Consider the following 17,042-nt stretch of genomic DNA (forward strand, 5'->3'; position numbering starts at 1 on the left):
AAAAAAAAAAAAAAAAAAAAAAAAAAAAAACAGAAGAAGAAGAAGAAGCAAGGACTCTACCTGAGGTCCCATAACACATACCCAGGTGGCATCTTTTTTTTTCTTTATTCTTTTGTAGAACTGGAGTTTAAACCCAGGGCTTTGTATACACTGCTAAGCTACATCCCCAGCCCTTTTTATTTCTATTTTGAAAGAGTCTTGCTAAATTGCCCAGGGTACTGTGGTTCCTTCTGCTTCATGCTTTCTCAAGTGGCTAGGATTACAGGCATGCACTGCACCCAGCCAGGCATCTTTCATGGAAGGTGGTCAGATTTCATTAGTAGAACACAAGTTCACTCATTGTGAGGCAATCCAGGGAAGCTGGATTCTCATCTGCCTCAACATTTATCACGAAGCAAATCACATAGCACCACACCTTGTCAGCCTCTCAACTGTCAGAGGAGAGTATTCCTGCTTTTGCTCAGTTGACTATTGTGAGTTTAAACTTCATCTACTAAGGGCCAGCGAGATAGCTTAGCAGACTGAGCACCTACTTAGGCAAGCACAGGGACTGGGGTTCTATCCCCTGCACCACATGCCTGGCCAGCCCCGCCCCCAGTCATGCTGAGCCAGTCACCCAGTCTGGGTGCTATGGTGCATGCTGTAATCCTAGCACTGGGGAGGCTGAAAACAGGAGGATCACTACAAGTCCAAGCTGTGTAGTGAGACCCCTCACCAAATACATAATAAATAAATAAATAACTTCATCTACTATACAAACATAGTCAAGTTTTATGCCATATGCCGGGGATCATCTTTGTTGTACAAAGGATGATATTCCTTGTAGAGAGTATATATAATGAATAGACTCTTCCCTGGTTTAGTTTTTCTATACACATGTCTAGCCAGGTGGCGAATCAGGCAATGACCAGAAAGTGAGCCCCTCCTGATCTTTTGTTCTCTTGCTGTTATGATTAATTAAGCACCTTTGAGTGTGCATGAATAATTGAACTAATTTTGTCTTGAATGTAAGAACTTGTACTTACCGGTGAGGAATTTCTCCTGCTGAGATATATGTGGAGTTGTCTAGAAAATAATTGTAAAGCATTTTGCCAGTTTAATATGCCACTTGTAATTGTGCCAAGTGCTTCCTAGGAAGGCTCCCTCACTCTATAACCCTGATTTTTTTTTTTTTTTCTGATTTTACTCAAAACTAGGGCTGGAGGAGTTCCCACTGGTCACAGGTATTGCTGACCAGGGGAAGTACTCAGAGCAGGCTTGCCAGTGCCATTTTTGTTCTCTGAGTAGCCAAGCTCCACACCCTTCTGAATTACAGCTCATTTGGGCCTTTGGTGCCATTGTCAGCTGTTTCCTTGCACATTGCTGGCACTGACAATGAAGACAAAGCTCCCAAGGTACCTACAGGATTAGCCAAAGGCTTGGCAGGCTTGCTCTATCCATGAGAATTAGAATTCTGAGTTGCTGCCAGCCATCCCACGGTCTCTGCATTTCTACAGGAACCATGAACCAACTTGGCAAGAGTCTGGAAAACACGAGTGCAATATCCCCTTTTTAATGGAATAAATATTACTCCATAAATGCTGTTTTATTAAAGTCAAACAAAAAGTCTCTACACTTGGTACTGGGGATCGAATCCAGGGGTGTCTTTCACTGAGCCATATGCCTAGGCCAGTGATGGCAAATATTTTAGAGCTTTCTGTGATACAAATAGCCTGGGTGGGGCACATGTGGCATAGGTTCATCACCACTGGCCTACTTCTTTATTTTTTGAAATAAACCAGCCCAGCCCCCAGGGCGCACTCAGATGGCGCGATTGAGACTGGGCATGGTGGTACATGCCTGTATTCCAGGCTCTTGGGAGGCTGTAAACAGGAGAATCACTACGAGTCTGATCTGATAGTGAGACCCTGAACACCCTGTAGACCCTTCCCTAAAATACAAAAAATAAACAAATAAAAATAAAATTGAGAATAAAACCAATGAAAGGGGCTGGTGAGATGGCTCAGTGGTCTAAAGCACCTACTTAGAGCAAGCTAAGCTAAGCAAAACACAGGGACCACGGTTCAATCCCCCAGCACCACATGCCAGCCAGCCCCGCCCCCTGGTGGGCTGAACTGGCCACACACAAAAAAAAAAAAAAAAAAAAAAATAAAAAAAAAAAGAACATAAATTTCTAAAAAAAAAAACCAATGAAAGCCTTTAAACTAAATTGTTGTAATTTTGTCCTTTGATAGTACTCTTTTCACTGAATTAAATCATAAAACAGTGAAAAGTATTATTCAGTATATTATTCAGTAGCATAATAAAAATTTTAAGTCCCTCTAGAAGAAAAACAAATTAATATAACCATATTATTCCTAAAAATTAACAGTATCTCCTTAACATCATCAAAAACTCAGTGTTCAAATTTTCAATTGTCCTATTTCATAGAATTTTAAAATATTTTTGACTCAAGATAGAAAGTAAAGAGGCTGGGAAGATAGCTCAGTAGAATAAGTGCTTGTTCCTGAGTTCAATCCCCTGTACCACAAAAAAAAAGATACAAAGTAAAATAGATCCACACATTATAGTTGGTTGGTAGGTCTCTTGAGTCTTTTTTTAATCTCTAGTCTCTGCCTTTATCCTTTTTTCTTAAAATTTATTTGTTGAGAAACTGGAGTTACTTGTCTTGAACTTCCCAGATCTGGTTTTTTCTTGGGGGGGCAGGGGAGGGGGTTGTGGTGTTTTTGGCAGAACCGGGGATTGAACTCAGGCCCTTGCACTTGCCAGGGAAGCATTTATTCTACTAAGCCATCTCTGCGGCCGCCAGCAGATCTGGGTTTTGCTGATGGTGTCCCCTAAAGCAGTCTGACTTTGTTTCTCCCCAATGCTTTTCTTTGGGTACAGGCGTAGAAGCGAGGTCAGCCTTCAGGCACCACTGGCTGGTTTGGCTTGGATGAATCTCACTTGAATTTGTTCTCTCCCTGAAAGCTGCACCAGAACCAGCTGGAGCTCCAGGAGGTGCGGCTCTCCTACCGGCAGCTGCAGGGGAAGGTGGAAGAGCTCACGGAGGAGAGAAGTTTGCAGAGCTCTGCTGCCACCAGCACATCCCTCCTGTCAGAGATAGAGCAGAGCATGGAGGCCGAGGAGCTCGAGCAAGAGAGAGAGCAGGTGCTGATGTCCCTGTCACCTGGCAGGGGAAGTGGCCACACAGTGCCAGGGCCCATTGTCCTCCCAGCACTCCACTGCCGCCTAGTGGCTCTGTACCTGCCTGAGCCCCTCAGCCTGCTAACTGGAGTGATAAAAGGCAGACCCTGATCAAAGGTGTCCCTATCCCTCCATGTCTTCCTCTTCTGCCCATTGAGACCTAAACAGAGCAGCCAAAAGACAATGACAGGTAGAGAGCCTGCTCCTTCTCACTAGTGCCCTATGCCTCTGGGGACCTATTTTTTGATTAGCAGCCTCATTTGTTGTGCTTTGCCAGAGTTTGGAACACTCATGATCCATTCTCACCATCTCATTGACTTTGTTTTATGCTTCTTATGTTTCATTCCCCTAATAATTTCCTGACTCTGATGAAAGAAACACTTTGTAGTAAAGAAATACTTTCGGGCTGGGGAGATAGCTCAGTAGAATAAGCACTTGCCTGGCAAGCGCAGGGTCCTGAGTTCAGTCCCTGGTGCCACAAAATATATATATATATATAAAATAAAAATGAAGAAATACTTTCTATAGCAAATCAAAGGAGCTGGAGTGCAGCCCACTTGGAACCCCTCCTGTCTCTCTGGAGCTAGCCTACTTCCCATCTCCCAGCTTGCAGCTGTGTGTGCCTCATTTTTTTGAGCACCCATGCTCACCTCTTGGATGCATCCTCTCTCTCTCTCTCTCTCTCTCTCTCTCTCTCTCTCTCTCTCTCAATAAATAAATCCCTCAATAAATATTTCCTATTATTTAATAATAAAAGGGAGAAGAGGCTGGAGATCAGGGAAAATAAGAATTGAGAGTCTAGAGTATGGGGCCCAAAATAAGTAGTATTCTCAAGAGAGATGATTTAAAAAACAAAACACTCTTTCCTACAAGTGATGTTTTGGGTTCATATACTATAGACAAAGATGGCCAAGTTTTCTGTAAAATCCATAATGAAGAATAATTCTTTGAAATACAGCTGAGATTGCAGCTCTGGGAAGCCTACTGCCAGGTTCGCTATCTCTGTGCACACCTTCGAGGGAGCGACAGTGCTGACTCAGCCGTGTCCACAGACTCCTCCATGGATGAATCTTCAGAAACCTCATCTGCCAAGGATGTCCCAGCTGGCAGCTTACGCACTGCCCTCAGTGAGCTCAAGAGACTGATACAGAGCATTGTGGATGGCATGGAGCCCACGGTAAGAGGCTACTTAGAGAAGGGCCTGACCCCACTGGACCTGGCTAATAGGAGGTTGGAACCTAGTGGAGTAGGGGAAGTTAACCTCAGAACTGGAACCTTATCATGTGTCTGCCAGAGTTCCTTCTGAGCCCTCAATGTATTTGAGAACTCTGAGCACTGATGACCTGGCAGAGGGTCTGAATGCCAGCCGTGCAAGCTCCCAGGTCACCTTTCTTTTTTTTTTTTTTTTTTTTTTTGGCAGAACCGGGTATTGAACTCAGGTCCTTGCCAGGGAAGCACTTATTCCACTGAGCCATCTCCCCGGCCCCCCAGGTCACCTTTCTGCAGACACCAAGGAACAAGCAGTCCTTTTCTCTCTGTGCTTATAAATGGACACTGGTGGCTTCACATTCAAGGACTTTCCTTGGAAACTGAGTAGAAAAATAGGTATTTGGCAAAACACAGCAAATTGCCATTCTGTAGCCTTTTGTTCCCGCTGTCTCTCTCTTGCTCCCTCGTGGAGGGAAAAGCTCGAAGTACGCAACCTTAAATGACCTCAAGTTTCTGCCTAAAGAATGTTGGGGGGCCTGCCCTGTAGCTCAGTTCTTGGGGCCGGGGAGATGGCTCAGTGGAATAAGCCCAAGGGTCTGAGTTCAATTCCTGGTTCTGCCAAAAAAAAAAAAAAAAAAAAAATGTAAATGGTCATAGTTCAGTGGAGACCAAAGTGAAAGGGCCTCTTAGAATTCTGTGTTGCTGGGAGAAAGGTGTTCCTGTGGTTTCTTGGCAGACTGGAATTTCTTCTAGCTTCATGACAGACTTTTCCCTGACTTACCTGCCATTCACACACTCAGCTCTCAGGCAGTGATTTCTTTCCAAGTTTCATCCTACTCCAGAATAGTTGTCTCTTTCTCCCCGTATTGGATGAAGGAAGATGAAGTGTGGTTGTTTCTGACTGCTGTGTCACTTCGGTGAACTTTCTGTAGTGCGGGGGTTAGGTCATTGTGGGAGAAGGGCGCTATCCCGGGGCCATGTGTCCAACCAAAGGCTGAAACAACCACAAAGTGAACTTCAAGCTGTCATTTGCAGGATGAAATTGAGCTTGGGAATCTCTCCCCGCTACCCTTTTTTCCTCCCCTTGTTTCATTTCCTCTTCCTTTTTCCATCCCTTTTTTCTCTCTCTCCTTTTGTCTTCCCCACTCCCACCACCTCTCCCTTCTCCTCCCTTGTTGCTTCCAACCCCACCCCCACTAACCATCTCTTGCTCCTCCCTATCTCTCCCCTTCCATCTCTGTCTGGATCTTCTTACTGCTGTCAGAGCTCCCGGAGAATTGAGGATGACTCCTTAGAAGAACAGATAAGGCAGACCAGTGAGGACTCAAGAGCCCTGAGGGAGCTCATGGAGGGAGAGAGGGGTAAACTGAGGCAAAGCCTAGAAGAGCTACAGCGACTCCACAGCCAGGTGAGCAAGCCTTCTTCAGCCGAGTGCAGGGAACATGCATGTGTTCCCATGGCTCGTCTTGTCCAGAATGTTCAATGCAGAGAGCCTCTCCACCATGGCAGCCACCAGAACTCTTATGGGAGTCGCCCTCACTCCCAGGGAAGCAGGCAGGGTGCAGGTTGAGTTCCAGAATGAGTGTGGAGATGGTAGCCAGCCCAGCGGGCATGGCACTCCATGCAGGGCTGGTTAGGCATCTGCTGTGTACCCACTGTGTGCCTGGCACTGTACTAGACCCTGCAAGGCACATGATGTCATTTATTTCATTTGACCCTGTCAAGTTCATAGCAGAGATTTTTTTAGGAAGTACGTACGGCTCAAGAAGATAAAGTTCTTTGTCCACTTACCTAAGGCAAGTGGCTGATGGGCTCCAGCTCACTAAGTTTTAAGTTCTTTAGGAGTTTTAACTGAATTGTGTTAAATATTGGGAATTTCCTGCTCAATATGTGGTTTTATCTGTCCCTTATTCTGCTAATAGACACTGGCTGGCCAGAGGCCATGTCAGGTCTCATTTGATCTGAGGAGATGGCTCTTTCTGTCAGTACTTTCTCTCTTGAGTTCTGGTGCAGAACTGCTTGTGATGTATGTGGCTGGGAGCCTCACCTGCTCCCTCATCTGCCTCTGGGCTGGAGGGATGTGTGTGCTTGGCCTCTACAAGGTCAGCCTGCACCTCCTCAGGGCTTAATCAGCCTGGCCTCACAGGACAACTGCGGCTTCGGACTATCCTCAGTACAGAGCACCAGGCTCTGACATGCCTTACAAGACTCCAAAGAATACAAAATCTGATGCCCATCAGGATGGTGAATTGTCCTTCTATATTTCTTCATTGTTGAGTATCCACTGAGCTTCTCCAAAGTGGCACCTCCCCTAGCTGGCAGCTCTGCTCTCTGTCTGGAGAGATGAATCTTCAACCTTTGACCTGGGTGCTCTGCTCACTTTCATTCTATCTGAAGATAATTAGACTTGGGTATTGAGGGGTATACTGAAAGGTGACATTAGTCCCTCGTGGAAGGGAGGCAGACCTGTGTAGACGGATCCTCCCTTGGAAAAATGTCAGAGTGTACTATTTAACAACAGGGCAGGATGAGGAATCCCAGCTCATGCCTGATGCTATCACCTAGCCAGAAAGGACGCCCACCCTTCCATTACTCAACAGATATTTACTGAAAGCTCTACCCAGGCAGCATTCCTGGCACTGTACTAGACCCTGAAAACTATATATACAAACTATAAAAATTTGATCTGCATAACTTAATCAGAAAGCAGATGGATTAGAATTAAATCTGGTAGCATACAGAATGAACAGGCAGGAAGGTGGGAAAACTCAGCTCCCAAACATGAAGGAACATGAGAAGGAAACAGCAAAATCAGCATTCTGCCTGGTAAGTAGGCCCCACTGGCCTGTGGCTTTGCCATACTCCCTCAAGAGCTGCAGTCCCAGGGGTGGGGGCAGGCGTGATTGCCAGGTTGGGGTCACATGCCTTACCCAGGCTGTGAAGGAAGGGAGTACCTGCCCTGCTTTGGCTTCCTCAGTAGGAGCACATACCCTGTCTTGCACCGATACTCATACAACCAGGAATGCCCCCCCAAATAAGACTAGGTTTTGATTGAGAGGTATCCCAAACCTGGTGAAATCAGTTTTGAGATAAAGCAGCATACAGGCTCTGGGTTAAATACGACACACTTCCTACTATGCCAGTGGTCATGGTGTACACAGAGTTCCTATACCGTGGGGTAGGGGTTGAACTGTCCTGGAACCCTGGAGGTGCACCGTACCATGCAACTGTGACTCGCAGGTCAGTGTCAGGACTGAGTATTCTGGGTACCGCTTACTGAGGCATGGACCACAGAAAGAGACCAGGTTGGCTATGAGAGGTAATATCATTTAGGCAAATAAGTTCCTTATCATTTTGATTTGGGGAACCAGATGAGAACTGGGCTGTGCTGTTGGAAATGCAAGGTCCCTGGCTGTGGAGCCATCGAGAGCCCTGCTGATCACAGTATTCCATGTAGAAGATGGCTGAGAAAAAAACATGAAATGCTATGCTCCCAGAATTGCTTTAGAGCCCTGAGGCTTTTAGTCTCCTCCCACTGTCTACCTGGTGTGCCTTGCCACAAAAGAGGTGGCACAATGTATGAGGGCAGAGAGCATCCAGCCTGTGGCCACAGGTCAGGGGCCAAAGCTCCCTTGGGTCCCTTGCCCCAGAGCTGGAGCCCAGCACATGACATCATTCCCCAGGAGAGGAGGCCCCCACAGAGCGATAGGGTGCTATAGCAGTCGGGCGCTACCATTCGACCCCACAAACACTTGAGGTTCTTGGTTCCTTTTTACCTCTTAGAGAAGTCACCCAAGCCCACAGCAATGGTGTCACCTCCTGTGTTCTTTGGCCTCCTATTAGGTGACACTGCTGAGTGTGGAGATGACTGCACTAAAAGAGGAAAGGGACAGACTTAGAGTGACATCTGAAGAGAAAGAGCCAAAGGAGCAGCTTCAAAAGGCCATCAGGGACCGAGATGAAGCCATTGCAAAGTGAGTGGGCCCTGCTTTTTTTTTTTTTTTAAAGTAATATTGAGTATATGCCTAATTTAAGAAATTAAATCATACAAAAAAATGTAGATTGATTTCCATGCTGCCCTCCCTCATTCCCCAACCCATCTTCCTCCCAGGTAAACAGTTCTGTCAGAAGTTGGGTGTGCATTTTTGTCAGACCTCTCTCCTGTACTGCACATACAAGTGTACATGTAATATAGTTGGGTGGTTTTATTTTTAATCAGTGGGATAATGAAATAATCCCTTGAAACAGTTCCTAAACAAATAAAAATTAAAAACATGACATGCATTTCAACTTCTGATACTAAAATTCTTTATATTCCAACCTTCTTTCTTAACCTGCATCCTTCCTTTCCCCTTCCTTCTAGAATATTTTTTTGTTTTTGCATATCTAGGATCAAAGATGTACTCCACTATGTTCAGCAGGATTCTCTTTCATCTTTTCTTTTTTCTTTTTTTTTCTTTCTTTTTTTTTTTTTTGGTGGTACTGGGGATTGAACTCAGGACCCTGCGCTTGCCAAGGCAGCACTTATTCTACTGAGCTATCTCCCTGGCCCTCTTTCATCATTTTCATCATCTCCATTTCTCAGTTTACATTTGGGTCCCCATTTCTGTCTGCTCAAACCTCATAGCAGGCTGTCAATTTTAGCTCATTTTCAGAAGTGTACAGTGTACTTGGTGAAGCTCACATTCCTGGCTCTGTATTTCTTCCCCTTGGATGCCCAGTACATTTAATGAATGGATACTTGAATAGCAATGTAATAGAGGAAGGGTATACTTTATGAATAGTAAAGGGTGAATTGTATGATAAAATTAAAGAATACAACAGTAAAAGTAAGATGCTAACGGTGGAAGTACCTTGGGAATGAAAAGCAGGTTGAAGTTAGTAGTACAAACTTGTCTTAGCAGAAAAGCTGAACATTAAGATCTGACCAAACTGGGCATGATGGTGCAAGCCTGTAATCCCAGGGCCGGGGAGATAGCTCAGTAGAATAAGCACTTCCCTGGTAAGTGCAAGGGCCTGAGTTCAATCCCCAGTTCCACCCCCCCCCAAAAAAAAAAGCCTGTAATCCCAGCACTCTGGGAGGATGAAGCAAAAGGATCTCAAGTTCAAGTCCAGCCTTAGTAATTAAGTAACTAGTAACTTAGTAATTAATTAAAACCCTGTCTCAAAATTTAAGTTGGGGCTGGAGAGATGGCTCAGTGGTCTAAAGCACCTACTTGGAACAAGCTTGGCAAAGTACAGGGACCACGGTTCGATCCCCCAGCACCACATGCCAGCCAGCTCCGCCCCCTGGTGGGCTGAGCTGGCCACACACACACACACACACACACACACACACACACACAATAAATAAATGTTAAAAAAAAAAAAAATTTAAGTTAAAGATGCCAGGGAGATGGCTCAGTAGAATAAGCGCTTCCCTGGCAAGTGCAAGGGCCTGAGTTCAATCCCTGGTTCCACAAAAAAAATTTAAAAAAAATAAAAAAATAAAGGGATGGGGTTATGGCTCACTGCGAAGGCTCTGGTTTCCGTCCCTAGTAAGGAGTGGGGATGGGGAGGTGGGTGTCCATATTCTGTCATCAGTTTGAAAGAAGAGAGATACAGTCAAGTGTCAGGGTACAGGAGAGAAAAGGTAAATTGTCCAGACTCCTTTCCTTAAGAAAAGTGGAAACTAGGGGCCAGGGAGATGGCTCAGTAGAATAAGCGCTTGCCTGACAAGTGCAAGGGCCTGAGTTCAATCCCCGGTTTCCACTTAGAAAAGTGGAAACTAACCCAGACCTGGTGAATAGGCCTGTAATCCCATGACTCTAGGAGGCTGAGACAGTAAATCACAAATCTGAGCCCATCCTGGGCAACTTTGGAGAGTCTCAAAAAACAAAAAGGGATGTAGTTCACAGGAAAGCCCTGAGTTTAATTACTAGTACAAAAAAGAAAAAAAGAGGCTACCAAATCTGCCCCGATCTGTGTAACGCATCCCCTTGCCTGCTGACATAGGAGGCCAGTTAATACCCTGAAGTCTGGTCAGATGGCACATTTTCCTCCCCAGAAGGACTCTGAAGAGGGCCACATTCTCCTGGACCTGGTGGAACAGCTGGGTGGGGAAAGTTTAGATCACAGGGCCCTGCGGTGGGGAAGCACTGAGTCCTGGTGGGCACAGTCGCAAATGGTGGGCAGGAAAGAGGGAGAACCCAGTAATCCGCGCCAGGGGCTGGACCCCCTCCCTCCAACAGCGTTAGTCAGCACATTTCCAGAGCTCCAGGCTGCTCCTGGCTCCACCTGCCGGCAGATGCCTGGAAGCTCTGGAGGACTGGGGTTTGATTTGACATTCTGGGACTGGACCGGCGTCCATGGCAACTGCTGCCAAGAGGATTTCCGCTGTTCACGCGCCAGCCAGCCAGTGACAGTGGCAGCTGTGGCTTTTGAGCTCCCGTGCCATTGGACAGGCACTTGGGCCATAGCCACAGTGGGCGGGGCTGACACTGTACTGAACTGTCTCAGCTGCCTCTAGCAAAGGCAATGGGTGACATACGTGTTGGTAGAAGTGAGTAATTGCTCAGTGGATTGGAGTCCAGAGAGGTGCTGGCCACAGCAGAGGCCTAAGCATTTTATGAGGGGTCCTTCCTGCTGCTCCTCCACCTACACTTCAATTTCTGCAGCCTTCGGAGGCCTAAGCAAGCATCCTCTGTAGTCCTGTCCTTCAGCTGTCCTTGTTCTGCACACGGGTAACTGCTGTGTGTGACCACTTTCTTGCCTTTACTACTTCAAGTACTCAAGGGAGTAGCTGACATAGAAAAGGCTAGATGGGGGCCGGGGAGATGGCTCAGTGGAATAAGCGCTTCCCTGGCAAGCACAAGGGCCTGAGTTCAATCCCCAGTTCCACCAAAAAAGAAAAGAAAAGGCTAGATGATGCACATTTAGGCAACTGGGCAACCAGTGCCAATAATAATTTGCTCCCACTTTTTATTCCCATTCCCCTCCCCAGATTAATTTTCTTCTGTATTTTACAAGTACAGTTCACAAATGTTAAGAAAGAGGGGTGAGGTGGCATACACGACTATAATCCCCTCTAATCCCAGCACTCGGGAAGCTGAGGCAGGGGATCACCGGGAGTTTGAGGCCAGGCTGGCTACATAGCAAATTCAAGGCCAGTCTGAACTACCTAGTCCCTGTCCCCTGCCCCATCCCCCAAAAAAAATTATTGTGGAAGGTGAGCAAATTATGAGATAAGAAATCATAAAATGCAAAAGTATGTGAGAATAGTTAGTAACCAGTGATTTTGTGCCAATACAAGGATTTTTTGTTCTATTTACAGTACTCAGGATTGAACCCAGGGTTGTTTTGCCACTGAGCGACATCCTTTTTCATTTTGAGACAGGGTTTCATTAAGTGCCTCAAGCTCTGCCTTGCACTGCAGCCTCACAAATAGCAGGAATTACAGACAAGCACTGTTGTATACATTGGGCAGTTTGTATTTAACAAAACTGCGTCTTGGGGTGTGTGTGTGAGAGAGAGAGAGAGACAGACAGACAGAAATAGGGTCTCACCATGTAATTCAGGCTGGTCTTGAACTCACTGTATAGCTCAGCCTGGCTTCAAATTCAGTGATCCTCCTGCCTCAGCCTTCTGAGAGCTGGGATTACAAACATGGGCCACCACACCTAGCCACATCTTATTTCTGGTTCTTTTCCTTACCAAGCAATAATACTTCCTAAACTATACCAGCCCTGATGTAAATACCTACATCAGGGCTGGTAAGATGGCTCAGTGGTCTAAAGCACCTACTCAGAACAAGCTTAGCAAAGCACAGGGACCACGGTTCAATTCCCCAGCACCACATGCCAGCCAGCCCCGCCCCCTGGTGGGCTGAGCTGGCCATACACACACACACACACATAAATAAAATAAATAAATTAAAAAAAAAAAAAAACCTACATCATGGTTCTGACTAGAGCCTGTATTCCATATTTTTACCAATTCTTCAGTTGAGTACTAGGAATAGCAAAGTTGTGAAGATCACCAATGCATGGCTTTTTTTTTTCTTTTTTTGAGTTGGGATTGTGTAGGCCAGGCTGGCCTGGTGATTGCAGCAGTCCTCCTCCCTCAGACCCCAGGTTCCTAAGTACTGAGATTTTTGTACATGCAGGTCCTTGAGACAGTTCCTTTAGGAAGGAGTAGCTAGTGAAAAGCAGTCCTTCCACATCTCCAGAGCATAAGTCCCCACCCTCTAGTTGGCACTACCCTTATGTGGGAAGGTTGTGTAGCTCCTTGGTGCTGCACGAGACCCTTAACCCCTCTGGGTTCCAGGCCTCATTTGTGGTCCTCTTCTAACCACTTTGGACCTTCCTCTCTCCATCTGGGAGGTGGAGATGACAGTCCATAAGGCTGGTTCCGAACAGTGGTTGAGGAGCTGCGCAAGAAAGCAAATTGCAGCTAGCCTTGTGCAGGCAACATGGTTTTCACTTACTGTTCATTGTGCATTTGGGTTAAGAACCTGTGTGCTGCTCCTGTGGGTTGGAGGTTCCCCAGGCCAAGAAGCAGTGGCTTCTGACACAAGGTGTCTGTACTCCCTGTGGCTTGTCTGTTTTCAGGAAGAATGCTGTGGAGCTGGAACTCGCCAAGTGCAAGATGGACATGATGTCTCTGAACAGCCAGCTGCTGGACGCCATTCAGCAGAAACTGAGCCTCTCACAGCAGCTTGAGGCTTGGCAGGTAAACAAGAACCGTGAGGCCCCAGACCAGAAAAGACTCCAGGAGTCTGAACCCAGAAGAGTGTAAGGAGAGTTTGCTACTAGACGGTCCATGTAACAGGTAAACAGTAGAGGGTCTGTATAACAGGTGAACGGTAACTGCTGTCTCCACCTAAAGAAATCCAGATCCCATGTCCCTGGGGAAGAACACTTTAAGTGCTCTTGAGAGAATGACAGCCCCCAGATTTGGAATGGAGTCCCTCCTTCAGCGGGGCACCTGAGCATGAGTTAAACTAGAGAAGCACCTGTTAACATGGAAAGGCAGAAGCCCCAAGTGACTGAAGGTAGTGCAGCCGCCCCACAGCACTGCTGCCCTTCCTTTTTCTACTGAGCACTGTGCTGGTGCAGGCCCTGGGAAAAATGAGTCAGTGTGTCCCTCTCAGGGCCCAGCATAGCTCCCTGCTAGGTGGGGGCTATGACTGGCTTTTTGTTGATGAGTTTGAGGTCACATACTGTCAGAATGTGAGTGTAGCCATTAACTCTTCTCCCTGAGAAATCCTAACAGGCAGGTGAAAAGCCACCTGCAGCTCCATGAGGTGAGCCCCACTGTGAACAGGTCAGCAGTGACCATTCCCCTCGGGACCCCTTGGGACTGGCCCCCGGAGCCCTGGCCACCAGAGTCCTGCTCACTGGTTCCTTGGCTCCTGCCCTGCAGCCAGCTAACCATGCCATGCTCACCACTGCTGTTCTCTCTCTTCTCTCCTGGCTGCAGTTTGCTTCCTCAGGGCTTTTTACTATCTGGCTCCTTTGGTTTCTGATCTAGTGGCCTTTCTCAGCTCCTGTATCAACAGCTTTAGTTGTACACCCCTCCTGCCTTTGAGGTGAGATTGAGCCCTGCATACCACCCATCCTCACCACTCTGCCATATCATCCTGCCCTGCCACCTCCCCTTGTGGCCAACCATGTCCTGTGTGCCAGAGCCTGGCATCATCTCTGTTCAGTGTGACCTGTCATCTAGTCCTGGCCTTCCCCTCCCTCACCACTGTTTCCCACAAGCTCAGCAGCATGTGGCCAAGTACTGACGTCAGGCTGACCCTGGTTTCTTGGTGCTGCCTTTGCATAAATGGACAGTTTTTCTTACGGAAATAATAGCAGACAGAACTAGGAGCAGCATATGTGTCTCTGCGAATTCTAAAGTAAACATCTCATGAGATAACCTTGACTAATTGGTTGCTTAAAGTATAAAATTCAGTTTATAATTTACCAGAAAAAAATATTGGCAGCCTTTTTTTTTCCGGGGGGTGGGAGCAACTTTGGAAGGTTTCCTGAAGGACCCTTTAGCATTCTCCTGTTGTATCACATAGCATAGATTTCACTGCGCATGTCCTCACCATAGGGCACTATGCCTGGAATTCTACACTGGTACCTCGGAGGTTGGTGCTATGTATCCAAGTCAGAGCAGAGGGGCAGGTGGAGAGGGGGTGGAGGAGGGCGAAGGAAGGGAGAAGGAGAGGTGCTGGGAAGGAAGCTGAGCATGATGTGGGGTAAGAGAAAGGCAGAGATGCAAGTCATGAGCAAGGGCTGGTGAAGCCCATACTCACTGCCTGGACCACCTGGCGACAAGACAAGAAGGTCCTTTGATTTTTCTCTGAAATTGCAAAGGCACTTGAGTGATGCCCATGGGATGGGTGGGAGCCTGCGTGAGACAGAGGTGGTGGTGGACAAGCTGGTCAGGAAGAGCGATGCAGCCCTCCCACATTCCTGCCCTTGTCTGTGAATGGCCACTCTGGCCTTAGTTCATCTGCCCCAGCTGCAGGGATCTCCCACTGGCTTACAGGATACCCACTGTTGGCTCCCTGCAGCATTTGGCAAGAAGCTCAGTCTCCACCAGCACGTCCCAGCAGCGCATCCCAGAGCTCACTGCTCGTTGCGCTTGCCACCACCGCTTACACAGGCCTGCTCAGCCAGTAATTTTCAGACTTTCTTCATGGAGAGCTTCTTTGTCAAATAGGATCTTCCACAGATTCAGAACCAGCCCATTAGGATGGAAAGAGAGTGGCCCTACTATTCAGAAGCTACCCTGTGAAGTAGAAAGGTACTGTTGTCAAAGATTGGCCTGGGAGTACATTTTCTAGGCACCCAACAAATAGGGTAAGGTCCTCCCACTGGACGCTAATAGACACAAGCCTGCATTGGTGCAGGAGATGCCCACAGCCTCTGCCACAGCCAGGGCTGATGGTGGATAGTGACAGCAGAGCCCAGGCAGCCTGTTCCCTGCCACATAGGGCATTAGCAGCTCAGGCTGGAAGTAATTTGAAGGAGCAAAAAAGGACAGAAGCCTCCTAAGGCCAGTCCATTATGCAGGAGAGTTGGCAAGCTGAGATCATCTTGGGCCTGTTGGGGTGGTGGCAGCAAACTAGACCACAGGCACCCAGATGATGACCAGGAGGCAGAAAAGACAGCTGGTCACAGACCAGGCTGCATGTTGGGATGGTGCTGCACAGTTACCTGGGCCCTTAGGGACAGATCCATGGGGCAGGGGCATGAGAGGATTCTGGTCAAGAGAAGCCAGCTCACGCCCTGAAGAGACCTGCGTGCCCCATAGCTGCTGTGCACATCCTGGCATTGCATCCATGCTGCTTTCTGGGTCAGGCAGTCCCAGCACTCTCTCATCTCATGCTCATCCTCATCTCTCGTCCTGCCATTTACCACCTCCCTGCTCACCCAAGCCAGGCGAGAGCTGCTGCTCAGCCCTGCTCACTCTCCTCTGCAGGATGACATGCACAGGGTCATTGACCGGCAGCTGATGGACACGCACCTGAAGGAACGGAGCCTGCCTGCTGCTGCCTTCTCCAGGGCCCACAGCGTGGGACGGGGTGCTGAGCCCAATACCACAGAAGGCAAACGGCTCTTCTCATTCTTCAGGAAAATTTAAGCTGGGAGGAGCCGGGTCCAGAGGATGGGTGGACACTGGAGGCAGCTGCGAAGGCATGTGAGCGCCTCCCCTGTGGCCTGGGCTGGGCACCGCACTACCCACCCACATGAGGGCAGTCAGTCCTAGAGCACTTGCTCCTTTTGGTCAGTGCAGATGGAGACCAAGAGGTAGGGGCCTACTATGACCTCTGAACACTGGTCTCAACAGAGGGACAGGTGGGAACCCTGTCCCCACTGCCCAGCCAAGCCTCAGCCTAGGTTTCCCCAGGATCCTGTTACCAAGCAGGGCTCACGCCACCTCCCAGAGTGGCCCCTTGGTTGCTGATCACAGCCCACCCCTCAGGCACTGCTGCCTCCTGTTTTAGAAAACAGGACAGAAGAAATGGAGGCTTCTGACTGCATGCCTCAGGAGGCCTGAGCCCCAGAGACCTTGTCCTGCAGGAGAGCAGCCCAGGCCCAAGCCTCCATTCCTGCCTAGCCACTGGCCCAGAGTTAAGGAGAGGCGCCACCCCTCACCCAGTGCATGCACGTCTGCTGGACCCCCAGTGGGCAGGAGGCCCAGTCTGTGGTTGCGGGGGCTGAGAGCTGGTGTCCCCAAGCTGCTGGGGCCATCCTAAGCCCCAGGGAGGAAGGCGGGCCCAGTTACCTGGCTGTCACCACTGCTCTCCAGCCTCCCTGAGAGCAGCCCAGCGTCCTCGCTGGTCCTCTACGGCTTTAGCCATCCAGCCCTTTCCCTTCATGGGGCCAAGCCTGGGAGGGGGCTCATTTTCCTCCCACAGCACCCTCCCCTTTCAGATATAATTTCTTGGTCCAGCCTAGCAAGTCCAGGCCACATATGGCTTCAGAGCACCACCACAGGGGCAGTGCTGGCACCACAGGGTGGATGGGGGAAGGCTGCTGGGAGCCTCTGGATACTGCCCGCCAGGCCTGCAGAAGGACCAGGCCTGCAGCCTGCTGCTTCTGCTGCTTCTGCAGCAGCCACCCCACATCTCTGCTGAGGCTCCGACTCAGAGGCTTCGCGGGCCC

At 48.4% G+C, this 17,042-nt stretch overlaps 1 protein-coding gene across 2 annotated transcripts in view; it reads left to right on the forward strand.

Moving 5' to 3' along the window:
* Bicdl1 (BICD family like cargo adaptor 1) overlaps positions 1 to 16,698 on the forward strand; it is a 138,938-nt gene extending 122,240 nt beyond the window's left edge. Inside the window, exons 5-10 of one of the 2 annotated variants that reach the window (XM_023720920.1) lie at positions 2,971 to 3,150; positions 4,145 to 4,363; positions 5,660 to 5,803; positions 8,239 to 8,369; positions 12,984 to 13,104; positions 15,856 to 16,698. In XM_023720920.1, coding sequence (XP_023576688.1) covers positions 2,971 to 3,150; positions 4,145 to 4,363; positions 5,660 to 5,803; positions 8,239 to 8,369; positions 12,984 to 13,104; positions 15,856 to 16,017 — 957 coding nt within the window. In that variant the 3' untranslated portion in view covers positions 16,018 to 16,698. The remainder of the gene's footprint in view (positions 1 to 2,970; positions 3,151 to 4,144; positions 4,364 to 5,659; positions 5,804 to 8,238; positions 8,370 to 12,983; positions 13,105 to 15,855) is intronic. The other variant, XM_023720921.1, reaches the window with a different exon arrangement.
* The last annotated feature ends 344 nt before the right edge of the window (positions 16,699 to 17,042 follow it).

Source organism: Octodon degus, unplaced genomic scaffold (genome assembly GCF_000260255.1).
Source record: "Octodon degus isolate 3935 unplaced genomic scaffold, OctDeg1.0 scaffold00079, whole genome shotgun sequence".
Classification (NCBI taxonomy): Eukaryota; Metazoa; Chordata; class Mammalia; order Rodentia; family Octodontidae; genus Octodon; species Octodon degus.